This window comes from Cryptomeria japonica, chromosome 6, assembly GCF_030272615.1.
Source record: "Cryptomeria japonica chromosome 6, Sugi_1.0, whole genome shotgun sequence".
NCBI lineage: Eukaryota > Viridiplantae > Streptophyta > Pinopsida > Cupressales > Cupressaceae > Cryptomeria > Cryptomeria japonica.
This window is the reverse complement of record NC_081410.1, coordinates 383,492,947-383,517,951: the sequence shown is the minus strand read 5'-3', so window position 1 is coordinate 383,517,951 and position 25,005 is coordinate 383,492,947. Positions and strand designations below refer to the sequence as shown.

At 34.7% G+C, this 25,005-nt stretch overlaps 1 protein-coding gene across 1 annotated transcript; it reads left to right on the top strand.

Moving 5' to 3' along the window:
* The first annotated feature begins 21,565 nt into the window (after positions 1-21,565).
* On the top strand, positions 21,566-24,571 carry LOC131067378 (protein translation factor SUI1 homolog 2). The gene is made up of 4 exons (XM_058002358.2): positions 21,566-21,788; positions 23,819-24,024; positions 24,116-24,169; positions 24,289-24,571. Exons 1-4 carry the CDS (start codon positions 21,581-21,583, stop codon positions 24,331-24,333), a joined length of 513 nt encoding a protein of 170 aa, XP_057858341.1. The 5' UTR covers positions 21,566-21,580; the 3' UTR covers positions 24,334-24,571.
* Positions 24,572-25,005: the final 434 nt, after the last annotated feature.

Below are 25,005 nucleotides of genomic sequence, written 5' to 3'. Positions count from 1 at the left end.
GTGGACAAAGGAAAGTGTGATTTCTCAAGACTTTGTTGCTCACATTCAAACATTTTTCCATTGCATGTATGTTCAAAAGAAGGTTCACTCTTAGGAGGAATTGGATTGAATTTTAAAGAGGCCCAATCAATTTAAAGATTTTTTTTAAGAGAAAAATTGGGAATGTGAAATTCAGGCATCTTAGGCTTTCTAGAAAAGGTAGGAGTGAAATCTAGGGAACCCCAATCATTCTCAAAGAGTTCTTCTTTAGGAACTTATTTGGTAGGAGATGGGGTATTTGAGTGAATTGAAGAGAGGATTGTAGGAACTAAGAAAGCATATGATGCTTCACTTATGTTCTCATCAATTACCTCATTAGTATAAGTGTAAGGCACAACATGATAGTCAAGAAGAATTTTTGGTTTCCTAGGAACATGAATGGAATTGCTTTGATTTTTGTTAGGCTCTTGATTTTTGGGAGAGAGAGCATTATGATGAGAAATAATATTTTCCTCTTGTTCTAAGGTATCTTTATGTTCAAGACACTCATTAGAATAAGGACTATCATATGTAATTAATGCTTCATCTTTAGAGGGAAGATCATGAAAAGAAGGTATGGTATCACTAGGATAAGTAGCCATAATATCATCCTCTTGCACCAAATAATCCTTATGAGGGAGATACTATTTAGGAGAAGAAGGAACACAATTCTCCAAAGATTCATCTTTAGGAGGGATATCTTTGAAAGAAGTGTCCATATTCCCTTTTTGCACCAATGTGCCCTCATTAATGAGATCAATTTTGGGAGAAGGTGAATCATAGCTATGAATGAAAGGGAGAACTAAATTATCATCATATGCATGAAAGGGAACATCATGAATATCTTTAATGTAACTCAAAATTGAATTAGCAAAATAAGATAGGAACTCCATCTTCACTTATGATCAAACAAGAAATGCATATGTCATTTAACCATAATAATGTTCACCCCATACATGCATAGAAAATTGAATAAAGGAGGGAAAATAGAATTTGAAATTTGAAATTTGAAATTTTGAATTTGAATTTGTGTTTGACCTTAGAGGGTGTTAAAATTGATAAAGTATGCCAATTTTTCGGATATGAGCAGAAAAATACAGTCAATTCCGTCTCTCGAAATTTTGGGGAAAAATTCGAGGACCATGGCGAAAGTGAACACGATCTGACCAACTTTTTTCTAAATTTTCAGGGATTATAGAAATTATGATTTTAATGTGGAATCCAAAAAACCAGTTGATTTGGAGATGTCTAGATCGGTCAAATTCACAGTCAAAGGTCGAAAATAGAAAGATCTTAAAAATTAGGGTTTTATGATTTAACCACTGAATTTTCAAAATAAAGAGACAGATTTAAATTTCAATTTTGAAATACAAATCAGATCTGAAACACGTAATTAAAATGTTACACTTCACAAGCTTAATTTCCTCAAAATGAAAAATTAGGTTTTTTAAGCAATTAATCTCTAAAATTTGCAAAAAAGATCAAACTTGGAAATGAAAGTTTAAAATTCAAATTGCAATTATTCAGATCTAATAATGAGAAATCATAACTAAGATGTAGGACATTAGGTTCACCAAAATGTAAAGTGGAAAATTGGATCCTAGTGACTCCCCACCTAGGAGAGAGAAAGGAAGCCACTAGGATGATTTTCACTTGGGAGAACTTTACATTCAAAAGAGGGGTTGAATCCAATAGATCCAAATCCAAGGGAAAAAAGGATCTGAATACTAAGTGGATTGCAAGGGTTGAAGTCTGATTTGCCCTCTTTTGTAAATGAGAAAGTTGACTTGTTGACTATGTGGAAAAGATAGAGAAGATGAGTGAAATGAAGAGACTAATACAGATTTTTCCCTACAAATTTGGAGAAATTTGTCAAGACCATGGCGGGAATGTACATGGTCCTCCACAAAATCCGCAAAACAAAAAGGGTTCTTTTGTCTCTACAAATGAAGCCCAAACCTGCAATTACAGTTGCATGCTTGCAACCTACACACATAAAAGAGAGGGATAATGGTTGTGGATAGGGGTTTGCCTCAGTCAAACTCCAGTTGAGGAATCAACCTTGAAAGAAAGTAATTGCAAATGCTTGAATATAAACAATGGAAATATATACCTTGTAGATCTGCAACTTGTTGATGATGATTGCTTTGTTTCTTGAATGTAATCACAAGTGTTGCATGGAATGGCATGTAACATGACAAAACCCTAACACACATACATGCTTGCAAATGGATGTTGAAATATTGCTCCAATGGATGAACGAAGAAGACTTGAATGCTTGAATGCTTGAATGCTTGATGATGTATATCTTCATCTATGCTTGCTTATCTCCTTTGCTTGAATTTCACCTCCCATTCCTCCTTATGCCAATGAGAAAACCAACTCCCTTTTATGCATGCCTCTTGAAGATTAATTCATCTCATAAAAGGCCAACATCGGGGAGATTCGGGATCCTGAAGTGCAAATGGGGCCAGGGGGACCTATCTTGGGGCCACCCTAAGAGGGCAAGATAGGGGTGCCACGCCCCTGTCCTGCCCTATCTTGGGGCCCGGACATGGTCTTGAGGCTATGTCAGGGCTCAAACAGGAAGGGGTCAAGGGTGAAAATGCAGAAATAGGTCTTGGTTGGGGAAGAAGATGTTGTTGTCGAGGTGAGGACCTAAAATATGGTTAAAATTGTAGGAGGCACAATTTTATGACACTAGAGTAGTTTATTGGATCTATTTTGTGATTAAGTTTGTAGATCTGGTGAAAAATGATTCACCCCCCCCCCTCTCTCTCAGTTTTCCTCCATTGTTGTTGTTAACATGTATTATCAAAGATAGATCCTTTTGAGAAGCTTAACCGCTTGAGGAGATCCGAGATGGCAACTGAAACTAGAGGTGTTATCTTTAAGGAGAGTCTGAGATTTGATGGAAGTAACTATGCTATATGAAAGAACCAAATGGAAGTGCACTTGAGATGTCTTGGAGAAGATTATTGGAAGATTATAGAGAATGCCTATTTTGCTCCTCTGAATGGACCGGTTACTATAGATGAGATCAAGGAAGTTGAACATAACATTAGAGTGAAGGAAGCATTATTGAGTGCCCTAACTAATTTAGAGATGACAAATGTAATGAGACTTCAGAACACACATGAGATCTGGGAGAAGCTTGAGACCCTATATGAAGGAGATAAACAAGTGAAAGATGATAGGTTGCAGAGTTCAAAAGGGAAATATGAGATGTTGAAGATGGGAGAAGATGAGAACATAAACACCTTAATGGCTAAGGTGAATGATCTTGTCTTAGGTATCACATGTGTCGGTGGAACCATTGAAGAAGATGAAATTGTTGCTAAGGTGCTGAGATCTTTGCCTCTTGGTTACAAACATAAGGTAGTTGCTATTGATGAGATCCAAAGTGTGACTACAGTGACAAGAGATATGTTGGTTAGGAAGATTGTTTCATTTGAGCTGAGCGAATTTGGTGAATCACATGGAAAGTATGAGACAACATTTAGAGCATTTGTATCCGGTAAGCAAGTGTATGACCCTAATGAATGCAAAATATATCGATATAAAAGAGAAAGGAGATAAATGGAAGATCAAGAAAGAGAACTAGATGATCTTGAAGCATTGATTGCCTAGAGATTGCCTAAAGGAGCTTGTAAGTATGATGGAAAATTGCCTTTGAAATGTTTCTCTTGTAATAAGATAGGACATTTTGCTTCTAGATGCCCAAAGAGAATGGCTAAATATGACAGCCATGATAAATTTGATAAGTATGACAAGAATGATAGATATGAGAAGTATGATAAGCCTTACAAGTCTAACTGGAAGCATAGGAATCAGAAGAACTGCTATTATGTTGCTAATGAAGGTGTTACAGATGAAGAATTAGAAGGAGATGAAGTTGTGTTTCTTGCCATTAAAGAAGATGGATCGGTACCTGTTGATTCCACTATCTGCACTATTGAGGAGAAAGTTTTAGCTGCTAAAGTTGAGGAAAGAGATGAATGGGTAATTTACAGTGGTTGTTCACCATCATATGACTAGTGATAAAAGCAAATTTGTGAGCATGGAAAGGTATGATGGTGGAATAGTAATATTTGGAGATGACAAAGCATGTCTGATCCATGGTAGAGGTTTCATTTCTTTTGATAGAAAGAATAACACTGGTGATGTTCTGTATGTGGAAGGTTTGAAGCATAATCTTTTGAGTGTTAGACAAATGGTTGACAAAGGTTATGAATTTCAATTTAAGAATGGTAAATGCAAGATCATAAATGCTTCTGGTATAGAGATTGCATTTGGAACTGAGACTGAAGGTAACATTTTTCATTTTAATGTTGGTGAGAAAAGTTGTTTGATTGCTCAAATTGATGAAAGTTGGTTGTGGCATAGGAGAATGTGTCATGTTAACTTTGATTCAATGATTAGGATCAGTTCTATTCAAGTTGTTAGAGATCTACCTAAGATTGTTAAGCCTACTAATCCCATATGTAAGGAATGTCAATTGGGTAAGAAAATAAGAATTTCTTTCAAGAGCAAACAATATACATCTAATGGATTTCTAGATCTTGTGCATACTAACCTATGTGGACCTAAAAATGTTAGAAGTGTGCAGGGAGACAAATATTTTATGTTGCTAATTGATGATTATTCCAAGATGATGTGGGTTGTCTTTTTGAAGGAGAAATCTGAAGCATTAGACAAATTCAAGATATTCAAAGCAAAGGTTGAGACTAAGTCATAATTGAAGGTGAATGGTCTAAGATCTGATAGAGGTGGAGAATTATGTTCTGGTGAGTTTGATTCATTATGTGAGAAGCATAGGATTAGAAGACAATTATCTTCTCCTAGAACCCCACAACCGGAATGGAGTTATTGAAAGGAAGAACGTGACTGTTTTGGATGTTCCAAGGACTATGTTGATTGAAGGGAATGTTTCGAAGAACTATTAGAGAGAAGCTATTAGCACTGTTGTTTACACATTCAACCGAGTTCATATTAAAGGTGATACCGGTAAGACTCCTTATGAGTTATGGTTTGGTCATGTTCCTACTATGAGATATTTCAGAGTATTTGGTAGCAAATGTTATATCAAGAGAGATGACGACATATGAAAGTTTGATACAAGAAGTGATGAAGGAATTTTTTAGGGATATTCAAGAAAGAGCAAAGCCTACTAGTGATACAATAAGAGACTAAGAAAGATAGTGGAAAGTGCAAATGTGAAGGTGGATGAGAACCTTGGAAAAGAGATCAGAGTTTGCATATATGATGATGGTGAGCAAGGTGTTCTAAATCCTACTCAGACTGATGAATTAAAGAAAAATGATCTGGTAGATATAGTTAATCCAGATGTTGCTCCTACCGGTAGAGAGGTGCAGGAACTTGAAAATCAGAAGACTCTGAGGTATGTAAGATTGAATCATTCAGAAAATTAAATTATTGGTGATAAAAATAAAGGTGTGATGACTAGAAGAAGGTTAGCTACTAAAGAGGTATGTTTGATTTTTAAAGTTGAACCTAAAGATGTTGTTGAGGCTTGCAAAGATGAAAATTGGATGAGAGATATGGAAGAAGAATTAGATCAGATTGAAAATAATAACACATGGGAGCTTGTGCCTAGACCTAAGGATAAGAATGTGATTGGTACTAAATGGGTTTTCAGAAATAAATTGAATGAAGTCGGTGAAGTTGTCAGAAATAAAGAAAGATTAGTATGCAAAGGATATTCACAGAAAGAAGGAATTGATTATGAGGAGACTTTTGCTCTGGTAGCTAGACTTGAAGCTATTAGACTGTTGCTTGCATATGTTTCTTATAAAGATTTCAAAGTATATCAGATGGATGTCGAATCTACCTTTTTTGAATGGTGATCTTGAGGAAGAAGCCTACATTGAGAAACCTGATGGATTTTCATTATCAGATGATGGGCACATGGTATGTAAACTGAAGATATATCTTTATGGATTGAAACAAGCCCCTAGAGCCCGGTATTCTAGATTGGATAAGTATTTGTTGAAATTGGGATTTAATAAAGGGACTATTGATAGTGATCTATTTTTTAAGATTGAGAATGATAACATCTTGATTGTTGAAGTCTTTTTTAATGATATTATGTTTGGAGGTGATGATGACTTGAGCATGAAGTTTGCCAGTGATATGTAGAAAGAATTTGAGATGTCTATGATAGGTGAGATGAAATTTTTCTTAGGTTTGCAGATTTCATAGACTGGAAAAGGTATTTTTATATCTCAAACTAAATATGTGAAGGAATTGTTGAAGAAGTTTGGATTAGATGACTCCAAACCAGTTGGAACTCCTATGGTGACTGGCTGCAAATTTTCTAAGAATGATGATTATCGGAAAGCTAATTAGAGCTTGTATAGGTCTATGGTCGGTGGACTGCTATATCTTACTCAGACTAGGTCGGACATTATGCATGTTGTGTGCATGGCTGCTAGATATCAAGTTGATCCGAAAGAGAGTCATGTCACTGATGTGAAGAGGATATTCAAATACTTGAAGGGGACTGTGGATTATGGTTTGTGGTATTCGAAGAATGATGATTTCATGTTATTTGCTTACACTAATGTTGATTGAGCTAGAGATGTTGATGACTGAAAGAGTACCTCTAGTGGTGCTTTCTTTTTGGGCAAGAATCTGGTTTCATGGGATAGTAAGAAACAAGATTCAATATCCTTATCTACTATTGAAGCTGAGTACATTGCTGCTACTGGTAGCTGCACTCAGGTAGTTTGGATGAAGCAAATGTTGAAGGATATCAAAGTTATCTATGATGAGCCTACTGTCATATATTGTGATAATTCCAATGCTATTAACATGTCAAAGAATCTGGTGCAACATTCAAAAACTAAACATGTGTCAATTAAATATCATTACTTGAGAGAAAAAGACATTGAAGAGGAAGTGAAGCTAGAATATGTATCTACAAAGGAAAAATTGTTGATATTTTTACTAAGCCTTTGCCTACAGATACATTTGTGTATTTGAGAGACAAGTTAGGAGTATCTACCCCTCCTAATGAGAACTAGATGCATTGAGTTGCATCAATCCAGTGGATCTCAGAGCCTTATCTTTCTATCTGGATTGATGAGTTGGTGATGCTCCTCCGGTGGAGTAGTCTGGGGAGAGATTCATGATTTGTTTATCTATGAGGGAGAGTTTGGTTTTCAGTTTTGAGATCTTTGGCATTGCTGTCAAAGGGGGAGAGAAGCATGTGAAAAACTGTTTTACCTGCTTGATCTTAGGGGGAGTATGTTGGAGATGTTTCTTTCTTTACATTAATTGTTTTTCACATGCATATGTTGCCATCAATGCCAAATGGGCAGATTGTTGGACATTGATGCTGCTAGGATATGTTGTTGTCATTGATGTCAACATCTTCCTTCTCTGATGATTGCATATTGGTTTATTGGGATTATGGTTTGGTGCGTGGAGTATTTCTAATATCATTATATTCTTTTGTATTTATTTTGGTGATCCGGGAAGCTAAATTGATCATATCATATGATCCAGTTTTGGAGTTTATTTTTCTGATCAGTGCTTTGTAGAGCTCAGTATATCCTCTGGTATATTTCGGTGTGATCAGATCTTGGTTTGAGATTTTGGGATATTGTTTGGGATGGTCTTGTGTATCTTCATTTTAGATGGTTTGTGATTTAATGCTCCACAAGTTATCTTTCTTCGTGACAGTTGTTGTTGTTTGGTGTTCTTGAGGTTTAGATGTTGATCAGTGAAGATTTGATAAGTGGTGTTGGTGTAGCTATCTTTGATGATTCTAACATTCTTACTAGTGTTTCCTAAGTGTGTCCTATTTGTTTTGATGATCCACATTGATCGTTGTGCGAGTTATTGGTGATTTTGTTGAACCGGTAATGTTCTTCGTGTTATGCGGTTTTCCTGGTGGTGTTGAGTGTTTGAGAATTTGAATTAGGTCCATGTTATGTCATGCATATCATTATATTGGTCTAGTGGTTGATCTTTGTATTGTGTGATGTAATTTTGTAATTGTGAGTTGAGGGTTTAGCCGACCTTGTTGTTAAGGTTGATGAATTGTAGAAATAGTTGATATTGTCATGTAATTTAGAGTTAGTGATGTGTATGCATTATCAGAGAGTGGTATATGTGCGAATAAGGATTCATATTTCAGTATGAGATATTGAGCAAAGATTGGTGTTGCAGAGCAAACAATTGTACTTAACTAGAACTATAATCAGGCATTTGGAGATGTTATTTTTTTAATTCATTCCTTCTAGATTGTAGCCCGAATCTTGTTGTAAGTCAATGAGACTTCCCTAAGGGTTGTAGCCTTCTGAGTCATTATATTTTGAGTAGTGAGCTTTGTTAGGATAACCGGTGAACAATTGAGAGGGGGGGGGTGAATCAGTTGTTAATAGATTATATCAATTAATCCACTTAATAACCTTTAACCAAATTAAGTACTAGTAAAGTAGAAGCAGATGCCGGTAGGAACAGATACCGGTAAACAATACAACTTAACAATTAAACAGATAATCAATACAAAGCAACCAAACCACATAGCACCATGATTTGTACGTGGAAAACCCAGAAAGGAAAAAACCACAGTGGGGAGCCTACCCATAGTCAGATGATACTTCTGCAGAAAGTATGTGATAAAATTGAGGGGCCTGCACATGCAGGAAGGCACGCTGCCTAGATCGCACTACTCATTACAAAAGAGTCTCATTGAATATAGAGAGGTTATAACCACCTCGAGATAAATGGACAACAATCCAAAGTAATGAACTGCCATAGATAGCATCTACCATGCCTAATTACAGCCCCAGTTAAGCTCAATACCAAAGGCCTTTAACCTCTTCCTTAATCCCATTTCAATCACCTATGATCGACCAAATCTCCTTCACATATGATATTGCATTTCAAGACCACGACACTTATTCCCCATGATCCACAATGAAATCTTACATCATTTTATACCAACCCTAAGGCCTAAACCAATTAGGTCAGCCACCTAAAAGATATTACAATAAGATCATTACATAAATCCATATTACAATGATATGCCATGTCGGCTTAAGACCAAAACAATAATAACCAGTCCATAGAACATCCCGAAACATCCCGGTAATGTGTAGAGTACACGTTAACATGATACCGGTCCATAACCTAGATAGGCACCAAACCTATTCTGGGCCGGCCATGCCAAAGCAATGTCTCCACCTAGTTGAAGCACGATCAAAGAACATCTTCAACATCCTGAAAGTCGCACCAACACTACTTATGTATCCTCTCAAGATTCCTCAGTGAAAGCTCTGTCGATAAAACCTTAAACCAATGTCGGTATGGGTTTACAAGAGTGTATGATAGCATCTGATTACCAAGTCAATACCAACTGACCAAAACATGTTCTAGGAACATGTAACACATAAAATCAAACATACTCTATTGATCCAAACATGCCAGAAGTGCCCAACAAATAGTCTCTTCTGTTGGTAACACTAGATCTTCTACCGGTAACCAAAACCATAACAGCTAGTGTTGACATCAATGACAAAACATCAATGCAACACATAATCAATCCATCCATAATGCCACCAAGCTCTAGGTAGTGTTCCTGAATGCATGTGCATTCCCTATTGTAATATTTTCACATACTATTGCAGAGTATCATCTTATTATGGGTAGGTTTCCACTGTAGTTTTCCCTTAACCAGTTTTTCCACATCAAAATCTTGGTTTTGGATGTGGTATTATCAATTTGCTTATCTTTGTTATCGTTGTAGTTTATCAGATCTATTTTGTGATTAAGTTTGTAGATCCGGTGAAAACTAATTCAACCCCCCCCCCCCCACTCTCAATTTTCCTCCATTGTTGTTGCTAACATGTATATGTATGTAGATACAGATATGTATTTCTAATTGACAATTAATTGAATTATGTTTGTAGATACAACCATAACACTAGTTTGATGTTCAATTCAGTAACTAGTTTATTGTTTGATGTTTGATGTTTGATTCTGTTTTGATGTTTCTATTGTGATCTTTGTTTATGTTTCTCTTTGGAGACGGTAGTTTTGATGTTTGATGTTAAGTTAATTCAAAGTTTGATGTTTGTTTGTGCTTCATGTATCATTTGACTCATTTGATTCATTGAGGGTTGGTTTTCTCTCGTGCACACTTTTAAGTATGTTCACTTGTGCATTTGAATGTGCATTTTGATGTTTGAATTGGGATTATATGTATATATGTATATACATATATATACATCAGTTCTATATGTACATATATATAAATATACATAAGTACAATAGTTGTAATAAATACACATAAGTAAAACAATTGTAATTGTATGGCTCTATGTTCATGCAACCATGTAGACTAAATTGAGTCACTGTTTGATGTATGTCCTATTGAGTCAATGTTCTGTTCGAATTGGCATGAAGTCAATCATTTGCATTGATTGTCAGTCATCTACACTTTTGTGTGTGTTCAATTGTGCATATTGATCTGCATTTCGATGTTTGAATTGGGCTTCTATGTGTGTATGTTGAATTGGTTGATTTAAAGTTAAGTTTTATGAATTGGGCTTGTATATATAAACGTTGAAATATACATATTTGACTGTATAAATATATAATGTGGAATATATATTTTTGATAGTGTGTGTGTATACAGTGTGAAATATAAATATTTGACATCGTGTGTGTGTGTGTGTACACACACATGCTGTCAGAAATGTGTATATGTGGACACCATGAAGATGGAGTGCGCACGTTGTGGCTCCTCTCCCCTAGGACAATAAATGTCAAGTGGATATGTTAGGAAGTGGGAATTGAAAGGGACAACCTTTTTTAATTCCAAAACAAAAGACAACAAACTAAATATGACATAATGGTAAGAGGTGGTGATTACTTAATGAGATGTCAAGTGTGCATAATGAAGCCAAAATCTTCGAAAATATTTGGCTCATCGATATTTCTCGAAAGCATTGATGAGGAAATAATAAAAAATAAAGTAAAAGCATGTATTTATAGGGGTTAAGTAAGCAGTGAATGGAGAATATAGTTTATTTAATAATTGTGTAGGGGAGGGGAAGCAGGTCGCAGTTGTAGGTAAGCATGGAAGATACATTCACTCTGTACACAACAAGGCAACAACTGGCATTTGTTGGGGAAATATCCGAGAAGAGATTGAAGTCAGTTTTCAATTGCCACGATCGAGATTTTATCAGGGCACTGAAGGTGTTTCTTGGTGACTGTTTCCTAGAAACAACACACAAGTACCACACCGATGTAGACGTTGTGAGTATGGTTCTGGCATGGGGGTTGGAGATTGGGAATAACGTTGAAAAGGTTGCATGGTTATTGTGGGGAATAGTGGGGTATGAATGGTTAGGCAGCCTGCAGCCTTTGCTCGACAAGGTCATTCTTGGACTTGGCTTTGATCTTCTAAAAGGGGAAGAAGAGGAAGAAGTCACAACCCTCTTCCCATTCATTAGATGGAGAGTGGGGTAGGGTCGGGAAACTAGGAGGGGGGAAGCGGTTGTGGGCTGGAAGTTGCTAGAGAAATTTTTTCGTGAAAAAGAAGGTGGTGTGGATGTCGTAGGTGCAGGTGGGGATGAAGGCAACGAGGGGGAATGCAAGAAATGAAATTTGTTGGTATATGGGGATTATATTTTGTAATAATTTTGGTAAGTTATTCGTAGTTTTTTTAAAAACACAAGTTATTCTATTGTTACATGTTAACTGAAAACAAATTTGTCGATTGTGAACAAGAATAATACCTGGAAAACACATCTTGTTTGCCTGAATTCAGTGTCTTCTTGCACCTTTGCAATGTGCTATGTCTTCTTGCTCTTCGCTTCTTGCTTTGGGTCGCTGAATGAAATGGGATGATTTCATGTCCATATTTTTGTTTGAGAATTTGAATTTGAATCGAAGTTCTTTAATTTGTTTACCTACTGTGTTCATTTTGAAATTTGAATCTCCATATTTTCCCATTTATGTCTGAGTTGATTGTTTTTGTTGTTCAATTCGTGGCTTAGACAATCGGTGTGATGGATGCAAGTAATATGACCAGTAAGGGCGTTGAAGTGACCATATCAGATTGGTTCGAGCTAGATAGATGGGACGATGGGTGCAGAAAGGTGTTGAAAGGGTCCCGTGGTCTAACGCACATGTGGACATATATTGACCATCACGTGACCACGTCATTGTCTGTGGGTGCTCACATGGCATGGGGTTGTTGTCATGTCATTTTGTATTGTTGGAACGTCAGTTTATTTAGGGTTCAAAAGTTTTCGTTTAAATGTTTAATGCAAACTTTAATGTTTTTATGGGTCCCATTATTGGGCACGTACTGTTATATGACCGAACACGAAACCTTTTATTCGAATCAATATGCATGCTTGTAATATTTAAATATGAACATAAAAATTTATATTTTGAATGGGCACGATACACTTTATGATTAATTTGTGTGACTATTGAATGGTATTATTTAATGGTTCGTTGTTGTACATGTGTTGGGACACACATCGACAGGTATTGGGTGGTTCAGTGGACACCTGTGGGCCCCTAACCGCCTAAGTGTTATCGCATGTTTAGGTCCCCGCACACGTTCTGGCTCCTCTCCCCTATATCATTTTCTACGTGAGGAATCTAAAATTCATTTGTGACTACACAAAAAGCTAGACTTAGAAATTTGAAATATATTTCTCATTTTTTTTTTTAATAAAATAAGTTTAACTTAAAATGTTATTTTTTTAATGACATGATAACTTGATAGGATGCGTTTCTTCCTTCATAATGCTTCATATTTTTTAATTAAATGGACAAGTTAGAACATTTATGCAATTTAAGCTTTTCCTAAAAAGTAATACTAAAACTAGTGTTACGTAGATTTCCTTATTTTCAATTTAAAGGGAATAAGGAAATGGTAAAATCTTCACCTTTAAAGTCATTAGGTACATTTTTAAGTAGAGAGTAAAAAATTTAATATCTATGTTTTAATTTTCATTAAAATTTTAAATCTTTATATATTTCAAAGAATATTAATTTTATATAAATAATTTATTTTAACACTAATAAATTTATAAATGATAATATATTCAATTTTAAATTAGTTTTGAATTTAATGAAAGATTGTTTAAAATGATTTTATGCGTTTATCTTTATAGTCTTATCTCTCTTAAACAAGACACATAAAAATAAGAAGAGATTTAATAATTAACAACACAAACTCAATTTTTAGCTCTAATACCAAAGAAATTGCACTTTTCTCTCAAAGTTAATTAAATATTAGAAGCATAATTAATACAATGGTTAATACTGGAGTTAACAAATCTAAAGGAGGTAAGGTTATTTAATTAGACATGAATAACCAATGTAAATTATAATTTCTGATAATTTATTAAGAATTCCAAAGTAATTACTTAACATGGTAAATTGAATAACATAGCCACATAATTCACTCATATTATCATAAAATCATATATAAAACCTTCTCAACATCTTATAGCATCAAGGTTTCCAATACATATCTTAATCTTGAGCACTTGGAACAGTCATTCTCACTTTAAGAAGATTCTAGTGGCCTTGGTACCTTTATGACTATAGCACCCCATGGAGGAAACAGATTCTTACACAGAACCTTGCATGCCTTCATGGCATGAAAGATGCAACCCTATCCAGGACACTCTCGGGTGTACAATGTACCCCAAGTTGGACACACACGGTGTGCCCCTTCTCCAAATTCCTCATACCACACCAAGTCACCTCCTCCTCCTCCTCCTCCTCCTTCCATGAGTGATCTCTCCATGCCCCCTTCCAAGTCTCAGATAAATAGTTTATATAATCTTTTAAAGGGTAGTTTTCAAACCATCATACCCTTTCAAAAAGGTTACCTTTAGTTATCCTCTAATAGTTATAATTATTCCTCTCTTTTAAGGGAGTTTTTCATAATCATTATTCGTTAATATTTCTTTAAATCAAAAGATTATAATGTCTTTTATTTTTATCTCCCTTTTTAATTCTAAAAGGGTTGTTTCATTACTTTATTTTTTCTTGGAGAAATAGTCACATAACAAGTTGTACCTACACTTGTAGAGATAGTTCCTTTTGAGGATTATTATGTAGTACATGAATAAGATGTCAACTTTTGAGATGACGTTGACCAACTTTGAGGGATGATGACAATAGTGTCTTAGTCTAGGAGTAGAACAAGGAATCATTATCTTACTAAGGATAAATCTATTAGGATTGAGGAAGGAATGGCTTCCTCACCCCTAGTTGACATATGTATTGAGACTTATGTCATTATATTTATATTTACAGTTTAAATAAATTTTAATAGATCATTTGGACTTTGCTCATATATGCATGGGGGAATGGATGTGTATAATTTTTTTATGCTATTTTCATTTTCTTATATATTCATGTATATATGTAAATGATATATCACTAATAAGAAACCTAAGAAACACATATAACATTGTAAGATCATATAAATTTCTAATAATAAATTAGAGTGTATCAAATGAACTTTAAAAATGAAATATCATATAATATACATACATGTAGAAATCACGACTATATAAGATTCATTCCCTTATCTTTTACACTTCTCTAACCATATCCAAAAAAAAATGGAAGGAAATAAAATAGTCTCTTACATAAATCCTATAATAAATGAATTGAATAAGCATTGATAAATAAATGTCTTAGAAATAAGAGTTGGAACTAATAAAGATATTGCATAAAATACTCAAGTTTTAAATAATTAAATAAATTGGATCTAATTTTTTTATGTGAATTCAAATTATAATTTTTTTTCTTGAAAATATTTCACTTTGCTTCTAAACTTACATAAAAACTTGGTTATGCAAATGAAATATTACACATGATAGAGATAATCCATCCTTGTGTCAAATCTATAAGAATGTTGAGTTAAAAAAAATGAGTAATAATAAAAGATAAGTAATTATCTAATATGTCCTAGATTAATGATGTAATGCTAATATCACTACATCATTCTTCTAAAGCTCTTTTATGTGTGCAAGAGGTGATCATTCCATGGATTCAGTAGACATTAGAATAAATTGTGATTAGTTCTTAAATACAACTATAAGGGTGCAAGAAAGATGCTTTGCACTTTAAGATAAAACACAATGACTAAGCAGAGGGAAAACTATTGAGTCTAATTAAAAAATTAAAATTTAAAAGGTTATTTTTACAATTACATAAGCGGTCCATATCACTTCAACAAATTGCAAATATAACTTGGGGTGATAAATGGATGAAAGTAAAGGTTCCAAAACTTATTCTTAACAATGAGAATAAATAGAGGTAAGTATGGATTGGACTATATGCCAATTTTTAGTAGAAATCATTTCAATTGTACACTTGTCATTGCATAAAGAATAATTTATCTAAAGAGAGTCCAAAACAAAGGGAAAAACTTTAAGCTATGTTTTTTTTACAATGACAAATAACTACTTAAGGTGTTGTATTCCCTTACAATTAGATTTTTTCATTTCAATTAGATCTAAATTAGTGTTGGGACACAAGCCTATGATTATTGTTTTGTTTTGAGAATAACAAAAAAAACCTTATTGGCTATGCATATTATCTTGTAAGGGATTTAAACACACTTATATATGAATATTTGTGCTATTTAACAATTGTAATCACTCAAAGAGCAATTAATCTAGATAATAGAATTGAGATAGGTAATTGAATTGAAATAAAATCAATAATTAAATAGGGATAGGTGCACTTGATCTAGGATTGATGATGGATAACTATGTTGATGCTATTCTAAAATGATTTTCTACTATCATAAATCACTTGCTTCAATTTGATGACTATCTCAAAGTTTGAATAGGCAAAGAAAAATGTACAAATTAATGAGGTGCCCAATGCAATTGATCCCGATTTTCATGAACTTGGTCCTGATGTGTGGAATTCATCTAGGAAATGCACAAGGATGATTTAATATAAAATGATCTCCTAGAAGCTATTCACCTTTCACCTATTAGATATCTAAAAACTCAAAATTGTCTCTAAAGATATCATAAAGGAGATTGCCAACTCAATAGGTGAATGGGCTCTCTTAATTCAAATTCTTTAGTGAACCAAATTAATGATGATGGGAAATGTCAAATAAGACATTCAAAGATATACAAATTTTTAGAGTGTAGGGTTTACCTAATCCAAACCTAGGCTTAAGTCATACTTAGTGGCTATGTCTAACTTAACTTTGACATTAAAGGTTAAGTTTGCTTTATAGCGACACTTCTTTGTCTCACCACTTATACACACATGAAGTTAGTCATTTAGACATCTTACCTCATTAAAGGTTGGAGATATTCTCTCCTCACCTTATGGAAGATTAGAGACATTTGTCTATCACACTCCACATGTGCACACATGTCATTCACATTTGAGAGTTAGTCAGAGTTGGTTTGCACCATCTCACCTCACACGCATCTTATATATATATAGGTGTTGCATGATGTACCGCATTTACTTTTATGTTAATGGATGTGTTCATTATTATTTGACTCATTTCTGATTTATATCTTGTGAATGATTATTTGGACGTGCCTCCACAATCTTGGCTTCCCCAACATGATATCAAGAGCCTTCACATTATTTAACCCCTTCAACAAACTCATTTTTTGGATAATTTTTTTATTTTGTGATTTCCTACACATTTTTGTTAAAGGAAAAAAATGGAAACTTTTTTAGCATAGGGTTATTGCCCTCTCTAGATTTTGCAGGAAATCTGTGGCCTATTTTGTAGGGTTTTGTTATGATTTTACTGTAGGGGTTTGCAGTGTTTTTTTTGTAGTGCCTCAACAGCCAGCGAGATGCATGTCTTGGTGCACCTCGCATAGATTTTCTATGCCATTTCAGTGCCCTTTCGAAGGTGTCATCCTCACATTGGCCTCAGTGCTATTACCTGCACAATTCAAGGGAACCTGACTCACCACACGCTAATGTTACTGTGAATGGTCTCAAGGATATTTTTCTCCTTCACTCACCATCCAACACGACTTGGCATTAAAGACTATTTCACCTTCACAGTTGTTGCAACATTCAGCACTTGACTCGGGCTTATCTACCCATTGGTGCGTCGACCCTCACATTTGCATTCGTTGATCCAGTCAAACACTTGTCTGCTTAGTCATTAATGGCGGCCTCTCATACAAACAATTCATTTCTTTTTGTCAATATTTTATGATGGTGGTAAAGGATTGTACGCATTTGAATGGTGTTGAGTTTAATTTTTCTAAAATATCAATTTTTTTAATGATGATAACTATTTGTTATAAATCTACAACTCCATACTAATCATTAGTGGTGTGTGACAATCTTTGATTTCTTAAACACATTAATTGTAGTATTGTTTTATCACCTTTGTTAACTATCAAGTGTTTGTAAGTGGGGTAATCCTTTATTGGCATACACTAGCACAAGGAGGCATTTTCTTTTATTCCATAACCAACAAAAGGGAGGCATTTCTTTCTTGTTGACACAATTGTAAAGGGGGAATGGTTATTTTTTTTGCAATAACTAGCTTTTGCAAATTCTTCTTGTTCATGGTATTTCATTACCTAAGCCTTTAGTTCTAGAACTTGAAGAACCATCATATGGTCTCACTAAGACATTTGAGAATGAACATTGTAGTCACATGATATGCATTGAGGTCTTATCTCTCATATCACTTGTTGCTACATCTGAATCCTATGTTGACTCATCCACGATTCCTAGAGATTCTTTGCATCAAGACATTGCTATTGTCTTTTTTGATTCACCTCATTGGGTTGCATATCTACTTGACATTTCATGTCTTTTTGTAGAATCACACCTTGTTGATTTGGATGACACTATTGAGGACATTCGTCATCTTTTTTATGTCAACTTTGATGAAGTTGAATCACCATTCTCATCATTGTAACATATGCATCAACTTCTATCATGATAGATTATGTAGATATTGATGATCATTTGTCACCTCATAGCATCGGCTTGGAGATAATGGAACATCCATCATGGGCATCATTTCAGTCCTTAGATCATGTGCAAAAATTAAGACATTCATAGTATTTCCTACATCTTCATGTCAAGAATGAGAGGTCATCTTGCACACATTTGTAGTGTCATTTCTTTCCAAGGGGAGAAATGTTGTTCAACATTCATGGATCGTCTTCAACATCTACCAACACAATTTTGAGGGGAGGTTACATGATTTCTCTTCTCATATCAAGTTTAAGAGGAAGCATTTCCTCACATGGAGTTCATCACTTCACATTTTTTTGGGGGGGGGAGGGGGTTCACATGACCTTCTCTTCTTTCTCCCCTTTGGGGAGAACACTAGTGTACTTTTGATAGAAGTAGCCATTAGTGGATCAACATGAGTCCTTCTTGCTATCACTTCTCTTCTTTCACTTGTACATTTTATTGCATTTATATCATCTTTTTGGGGAGGAGTTTTTGTTCCAGCTAGGTTTTCTCCTTTTTCTCCACTTTATGAGATATTTGTACATAAGTACCTTATCAAGGTTTGTTCTTGGGCCCTATATATTTTTAGCGTTATTACTCCCTAAGTATAACTTAAGGGGGGGTGTTGGAGTGTAGGGTTTACTTAACCCACACCTAGGCTTAAGTCACACTTAGTGGCTAGGTCTAGCTTGACCTTGACATTAAAGGTTAAGTTCATTTTATAGAACAATGATAGATTTCCACAATCCATTAGATCAATGGTGTATACATTTCTAAATTCGATTTCGTGAGAAATTTTGCATCAACATTTCAGATCACACTCTGTGATCCATTTTTCTCCTTATGCTCTTTATCATCCCGATGATGGATCACAGAGTGTGATCCAAAATGTTGATGCAAAAATTCTCACACAATCGAATCCAGAAACATACACCATTGTTCATTTTATAGGTTAGACACTCTTTTGTCTAACGCGTGTACACACACGAGGTTACTACTTAGACATCTCACCTCATTAGAGGTTGGAGATTTTTCTCCTCAACTTATGGGAGGTTAGAGACATTTGTTCATCACTCCACATGTGCACACGTGTCATTCACATTTGAGGGTTAGTCATAGTTTGTTTGCACCATCTCACTTCACACCCATCTTGTATACAATTGTTACATTATGTACTTTATCTAGTTTTATGTGAATCAATGTGTAGATTGTTGCTTGGCTCATTTTTGTTTTAACCCTTGATTATTTGGACGCGACTTTTGTGATCTTGGCTTCCCCAACATAAATGATATATGATTATGCATATTTTATTCTTTTAATGGCCATGAATTTGACAATAATTTTTCTATCAATTATCCAATTTCATCATTCTATTTCTCTATGTCTTTTAGTTCTAAATAAATGTCTTCAATTGCCATGACATGTTAGCATGTCACATGAAGCATATGATAGGTTAGTTTTTAATGATTGATGAAAGGTAATAAAAAAGTTGGGATTTGAATTTGATGATTAAAATTTAATATAGGGTCAATTTTTCACTCTTTAGGACTAAAATAAGAAAATCCCACATCTCACAAAAAATATCTAAATGGTTAAAGTGTTTTTTAAGATAATTTAGTAGGGGAACATATATGCATCCTTACCTAGAAATATAGAAGAAAACAATACATAAGCATAGCTAAGAAGGCTATAATGGTCTAATAGAATAAAATCTAAAATAATAGATAATAACTTCATAAGTTATACCACTAATATTATACTCTAGAAGCAACCAAAAATGAAGTGATAAAACAACATCCCCAAAACTACCTAAGTTTAACCATATAAACCTGCATCTCAACCTCATAGAACACCTTTAACACTTGGACTTCCTTTTGTAGAAACCACATCAAATAACATTTGCTCATTCTCCAACATCATTGAAGAAGTCTATAAGGAAGCCCTAAACCCAACCCTATTCCACCATATTGCATGCCATGGCATGAGGTGTCAACTATGAAAAATTGTAAATTTTTTCTAAGAGGAATAGTTGTAGAATCCACTTCCCATGCTTAGAAGGGATAGATAAGTCAACTACTCCATGAAATACCTCCAAATTAATGTCCTTGATATGAATAAACTCGTTATCCCCAATAACTCTTCCCTTAGTACCTCTTTCTTGAACTTTATAGCTATTGAAGATGCACAAATTGTCCAATAACTAGCCTTATATTTGGGCACCATAACACCTACCTCCTCAAGAGCATGCCACACATTGGGCACCATAATACCTACCTCCTCAAGAGCATGCCACACACCACATTCTATAGATACTTAGAACCTAACCAAACTCCAAGTACCACCAAATGAACACACACAAAATCTACTTGCACTAAGCCTTATAGAAAAGATCATCAACAACCATAAATGGAAGTCCTACCTTATATTATCACGCATGATAGTTTAATTGTCAACATAGGGAGGGTACACATGATGTCAACTTCTAAGAGCCATGAAGGATAATAAATGTCTCAACACAATGCAAACAAAAAACCTATCCAACGAATTGAAGAATGAGAAAGCTTCCCCTAATAATAAGAAAAATGGAAGTTTAAAAAATAAATGTCATTCATTTCCATCCTAAGAATTTTCCTAATGACCATACAAATTTTTTACAGGTTCTTATTCAACATCACATTTTACCAAGAAATTGGCAATCAAGTCAAGATACACTTGTAGTAATAAACCTTCAATTGAACACAATAAACTAAGCATTTTCAATAAGATCATTTAATTGTCTATTAGGGTATGAAGCTTTTTTGAATGGGTTAATCATAATAATAGTCAACATCAATTATTAAATTTTATATCCCTTATAAATACTTACTAATAACACTTCCCGATTTACTTCATTATTAAATTTAACTCCTAAGAAGAGGGAATCCCATACATAAAACTCCCACTCAAATCTTAAAGAACAAAACCAACCCTTACGTTACCTAGATTCAAAAGTTGGTTTGATCAAGTGGCCAGTCCCATTAGTTATTTTTAGCCTCCTGGATGCTAAAATTTCTTCTTCTTCTTGTACTACTTCTAGAAGCCCATTAAAATTTAATCTTATAAAATTTTTATGGGGAGTTTTCCAAAAAAATCTTCCATCATTGAAAAGATTAGTCTTGTGAGTTCCTATTTTCTTCTATTATTTGAATATCTTATCCCTTGATTAGCTAAAGGGTAAAATGTTTGAAGTGGAGAATGAATATCTAGAAAATTAGTATAAATGAAGAATATATAATTGAATAATAAAAATAATAAATATAATAAGATTCTAAACCTAATCTAACATAAGAATATGCCATTTGTCAATATATTAATACATTAAAACACTTACACCAATACAATTACAAAATTAAATTAAAAAAAATATTATGTTATTCTCAATTGGCCTAGTGGTACCAAAAATAGAAAGCAATTGAAAGTGCCAAGCTATCTTTAACTCATTCAATGGCTTAAGATTTACACCAGGGAATTATTGGGTGGAAATTGTGGTCCACATAATTATTAAACAATAAATAATAATTAAATGATATTAGATTTCATATTGGCATTCTTGGGTATCACGGTTCCTCGGTATTATAAGTCTTCCCTTGCCCTCAATATCTCACACGCAAATTTGCATTGTTTTTTTCATTGTATTGCGAGAGCGTTGCATAAATCAGCGTTTGCAGAGGTTCACAGTTCGTGTCAGAGGAAGTTCATGTCAGATCTAGACGTCCAAATTCCCACCTTTGGTAAGCTTTAACGCATCTCTCTGCCCTGTTTTTGAAACTTTTGGGTCTTTTAAAGGATTTCTAAAATTTATTTGCGTTAGTCACCATAAGATTTTACCAGTCCACGATCACGTGTGAGAGGGCTTATGGTTAAAATTTGCGTGTTTATTTGTAATTTTCAAGAACTGCACCTCACCGCATCCAATGAATCTACAATCCAAGACTTGGGTTTGCCCTTGTTCAGTGAATGAACCCACCTGACCTTAATTGTTTAGGGTATAGTCAATTTTTGAATGAAGACCTGCATCGGCCCTTCTCTCTATTGTAGGCATGGTTTGGTTTAATCCTCGTGACCTATCTGTTGAGCGTGCAGTCATGTCCAACCGGCCTCATTTATTCAGAATACAATCAAATGTCCATCCGAGACTTTTGCATCTTGCATTCCCATTTAGGGTAAAGTCAAATTTGCCCGAATCCTGCCGAATATTTCCATCTGAGCTTTTCTATTCAAAGTAGAATCAAATTTACCAGATTGCATCAGTTCAGGGTACGGCCAAATTTACTTTAAGACTTGTGATTATGATATTTATTTTGTTGAATTTTCTGTCAATTTTACCCATGATTTCCATTTGGCCTCGTCTATTTAGGGTATATCCAAATCCATTCAAATCTATCGGTTCCCATCCATTGAGGGTTTGGTCAAATTATACTTGCAGTGGAAAGCATATATGATTGCTTTGGAGTTTACTGGTTGACCCCCATGGGATTGTATTCTTTGACATAAGATATTTATTCTGCGACTTTTACGATCAAGTCCTCCTGACCTTATCTTTGAGGATGTGGTCAAATCCATGGCGCCTCACCTATTCAGGGCGCAGTCAGGGTGCTCTTAAATCCACTTGCCCTCTTTGGTTTAGGATGCTTTCAAATCCAGTTGACCTCATCCGTTAAGGGTGCTTTCAAATCCGGTTGGCCTCATCTAGTGAGAGTCCAGACAAATATGATTCCATATGACCTTATGATACGATATATGTGGAATTGGGTACATGACCTAGGATATTTATTCTATGATACTCACCCTGAGAGGCCCCCTTGGTCTCATCCATTGAGGCTGTGGTCAAATTTTTCTGGCCTCGTCTCTTGAACGCACAATGGAATTCATCCCAGGACCTGTCACCCATGTATTGATCGCACCTGTAACCCATGTATGATTGCAGCTGGGTTGACAAGGTGATCCACCTGGTTGAGGGGGGACATCCCCGCGTGAGTAGATTTTATTGTCTAGGATATTTCTTGTCAAATTTATGGTGTAAAAAATACTCTTTTAAGATTTACACCAATTCTGATCCATTGAGGTTACACCCAATACTTGCACTGAGACCCTTCTTTTGAATGTGGAATTAAATTTATCATCTATTCACCTGCCCTCATGCATTGAGGTCTAGTCCAATTCAATTAACTTGCACAGAACCTCAACCATTGAGGCTTCATTTGAATCCACCTGGCCCCTTCTGTTGAGGATACAGTGAAATTCACCCCAAGACATTCACCTGATACAATCAGATTCACCCATGATATGCAACCTGTACTCACATGTTGAGGAATACTATCTGCACAAGCTAAGAATTTTGTTTCTAAATCTTAAAGTTATGGAAAGCTATCATTAAAATTGATCACACAATGGGTGTTTCAAATGCCTAGGCGAACAGGGTTTGGTTCATAGCTTGTGTAATAAATTCTTCAATAATGGTGCAACCATTTCGGGTTATGTCTGTCGGTTTTTTTATCATGATCTGTTTTAATGACTGCTCCTTTTTTTAAAAGTTATTCTTCAAATAACACATCAATCAACTCCCTTTTAAGTTTTAAATAATAAATGGCCTTTTACTTTTCAAGTAACATCATAAATAATGGAGCCAAATCAAGTTTTACTGTGTTATCTCCTCCTTATAATAAAGTTTTTAGTATTTTACAAAGTTTGTAAATAGTGCGGCTAAGATATTTTTTGCCACATCATTGCACGTTCCTGAATTACTTCTCACCTGTTTCAGACCCATTCAAGGAGTCAGAAACAGACGATGTTGGATCGGGTACAAAGGATTATGTACATGTTCGCATACAGCAGCGAAACGGTAGAAAGAGCCTGACTACCATTCAAGGACTTCGAAAGGAATACAATTACAATAAAATTCTCAAAGATTTCAAGAAAGAGTTCTGTTGCAATGGTACTGTAGTACAGGATCCAGAGCTGGGGCAGGTATGACATGGTGCTTTTTCTGTCATAGACTGGCACTCTGAAATCTTTATCCGCAGCGTTCCTCATTAAGAAACATCTATCTATTTTGTAGGTTATCCAGCTTCAAGGTGATCAGAGGAAGAATGCATCTCAGTTCCTTATCAATGTAAGTTTTGAATTTTTTGTGTTTCTGGTTCTTGTTTTTACAATTGCAATAAAAATTGAAGTTTATGTTGTGTTTTATTGAACGTTTCACTGATTGTTATTCTTTAAACTGTTTTGTAGGCTGGTTTGGTGAAGAAGGATAAAATCAAGATGCATGGTTTTTAAGAGGCTATTTTTTAATGAATAATAAGAAAGATATTCATGTTCTGATTTACCACTATATATTTCAGACTGTTTTACTTACTATCAATATTTGGAGTCTTTTGGCTCATATTGGGACGATTAATGGTTGACTTTTGTATTGGTTTTCATAAAGGCCTTGTAATTGGCATTGGGGAACTGCAAGTAATGTTTATTTCAATGCTTAAATATAAATATAAGATGAAATGTGCTTCTGAAACAATTCTGGCATTAGTGTTGAAAGACATGCAATTCTTGTCTAGCTGTTCTCAAATGTGCAACTCTTGGGGTGAAAATTTTGAAATATTTCATATTTACAATAAATGCAATTTAGGTGTTTTACAAAAATAGAAATATGTGCATACATTTGAGAATCATTGCTGTGATGGAGGAAATTAAACACAGTAACGATAAATTTAATCTGGATGTTTTGAAGAATTGTCACTGAGAAATGGCTGTGGAGCTAAGGTTATGTGGTTGAAGCAATGTCTTTCTCAAATCCTAAATATAAACAGGTTGAAATACACCCCAAAAATTCTTGCCTTATTGTTGACCAATGTGCCATTCTTGGGGGAGATAATTCAAAACACATCTTATGGATGCAATCTTATATGCCTTATCCGTGTAAAAATTCGAGTCCTTATAGCCGTGGCATAA

Coding starts and splice junctions, on each gene's coding strand:
- LOC131067378 (XM_058002358.2), top strand. CDS start 21,581: ATGATATTAGATTTCATATTGGCATTCTTGGGTATCACGGTTCCTCGG. Junction 21,789..23,818: donor CGTCCAAATTCCCACCTTTG/GTAAGCTTTAAC, acceptor CACCTGTTTCAG/ACCCATTCAAGGAGTCAGAA. Junction 24,170..24,288: donor CATCTCAGTTCCTTATCAAT/GTAAGTTTTGAA, acceptor ACTGTTTTGTAG/GCTGGTTTGGTGAAGAAGGA.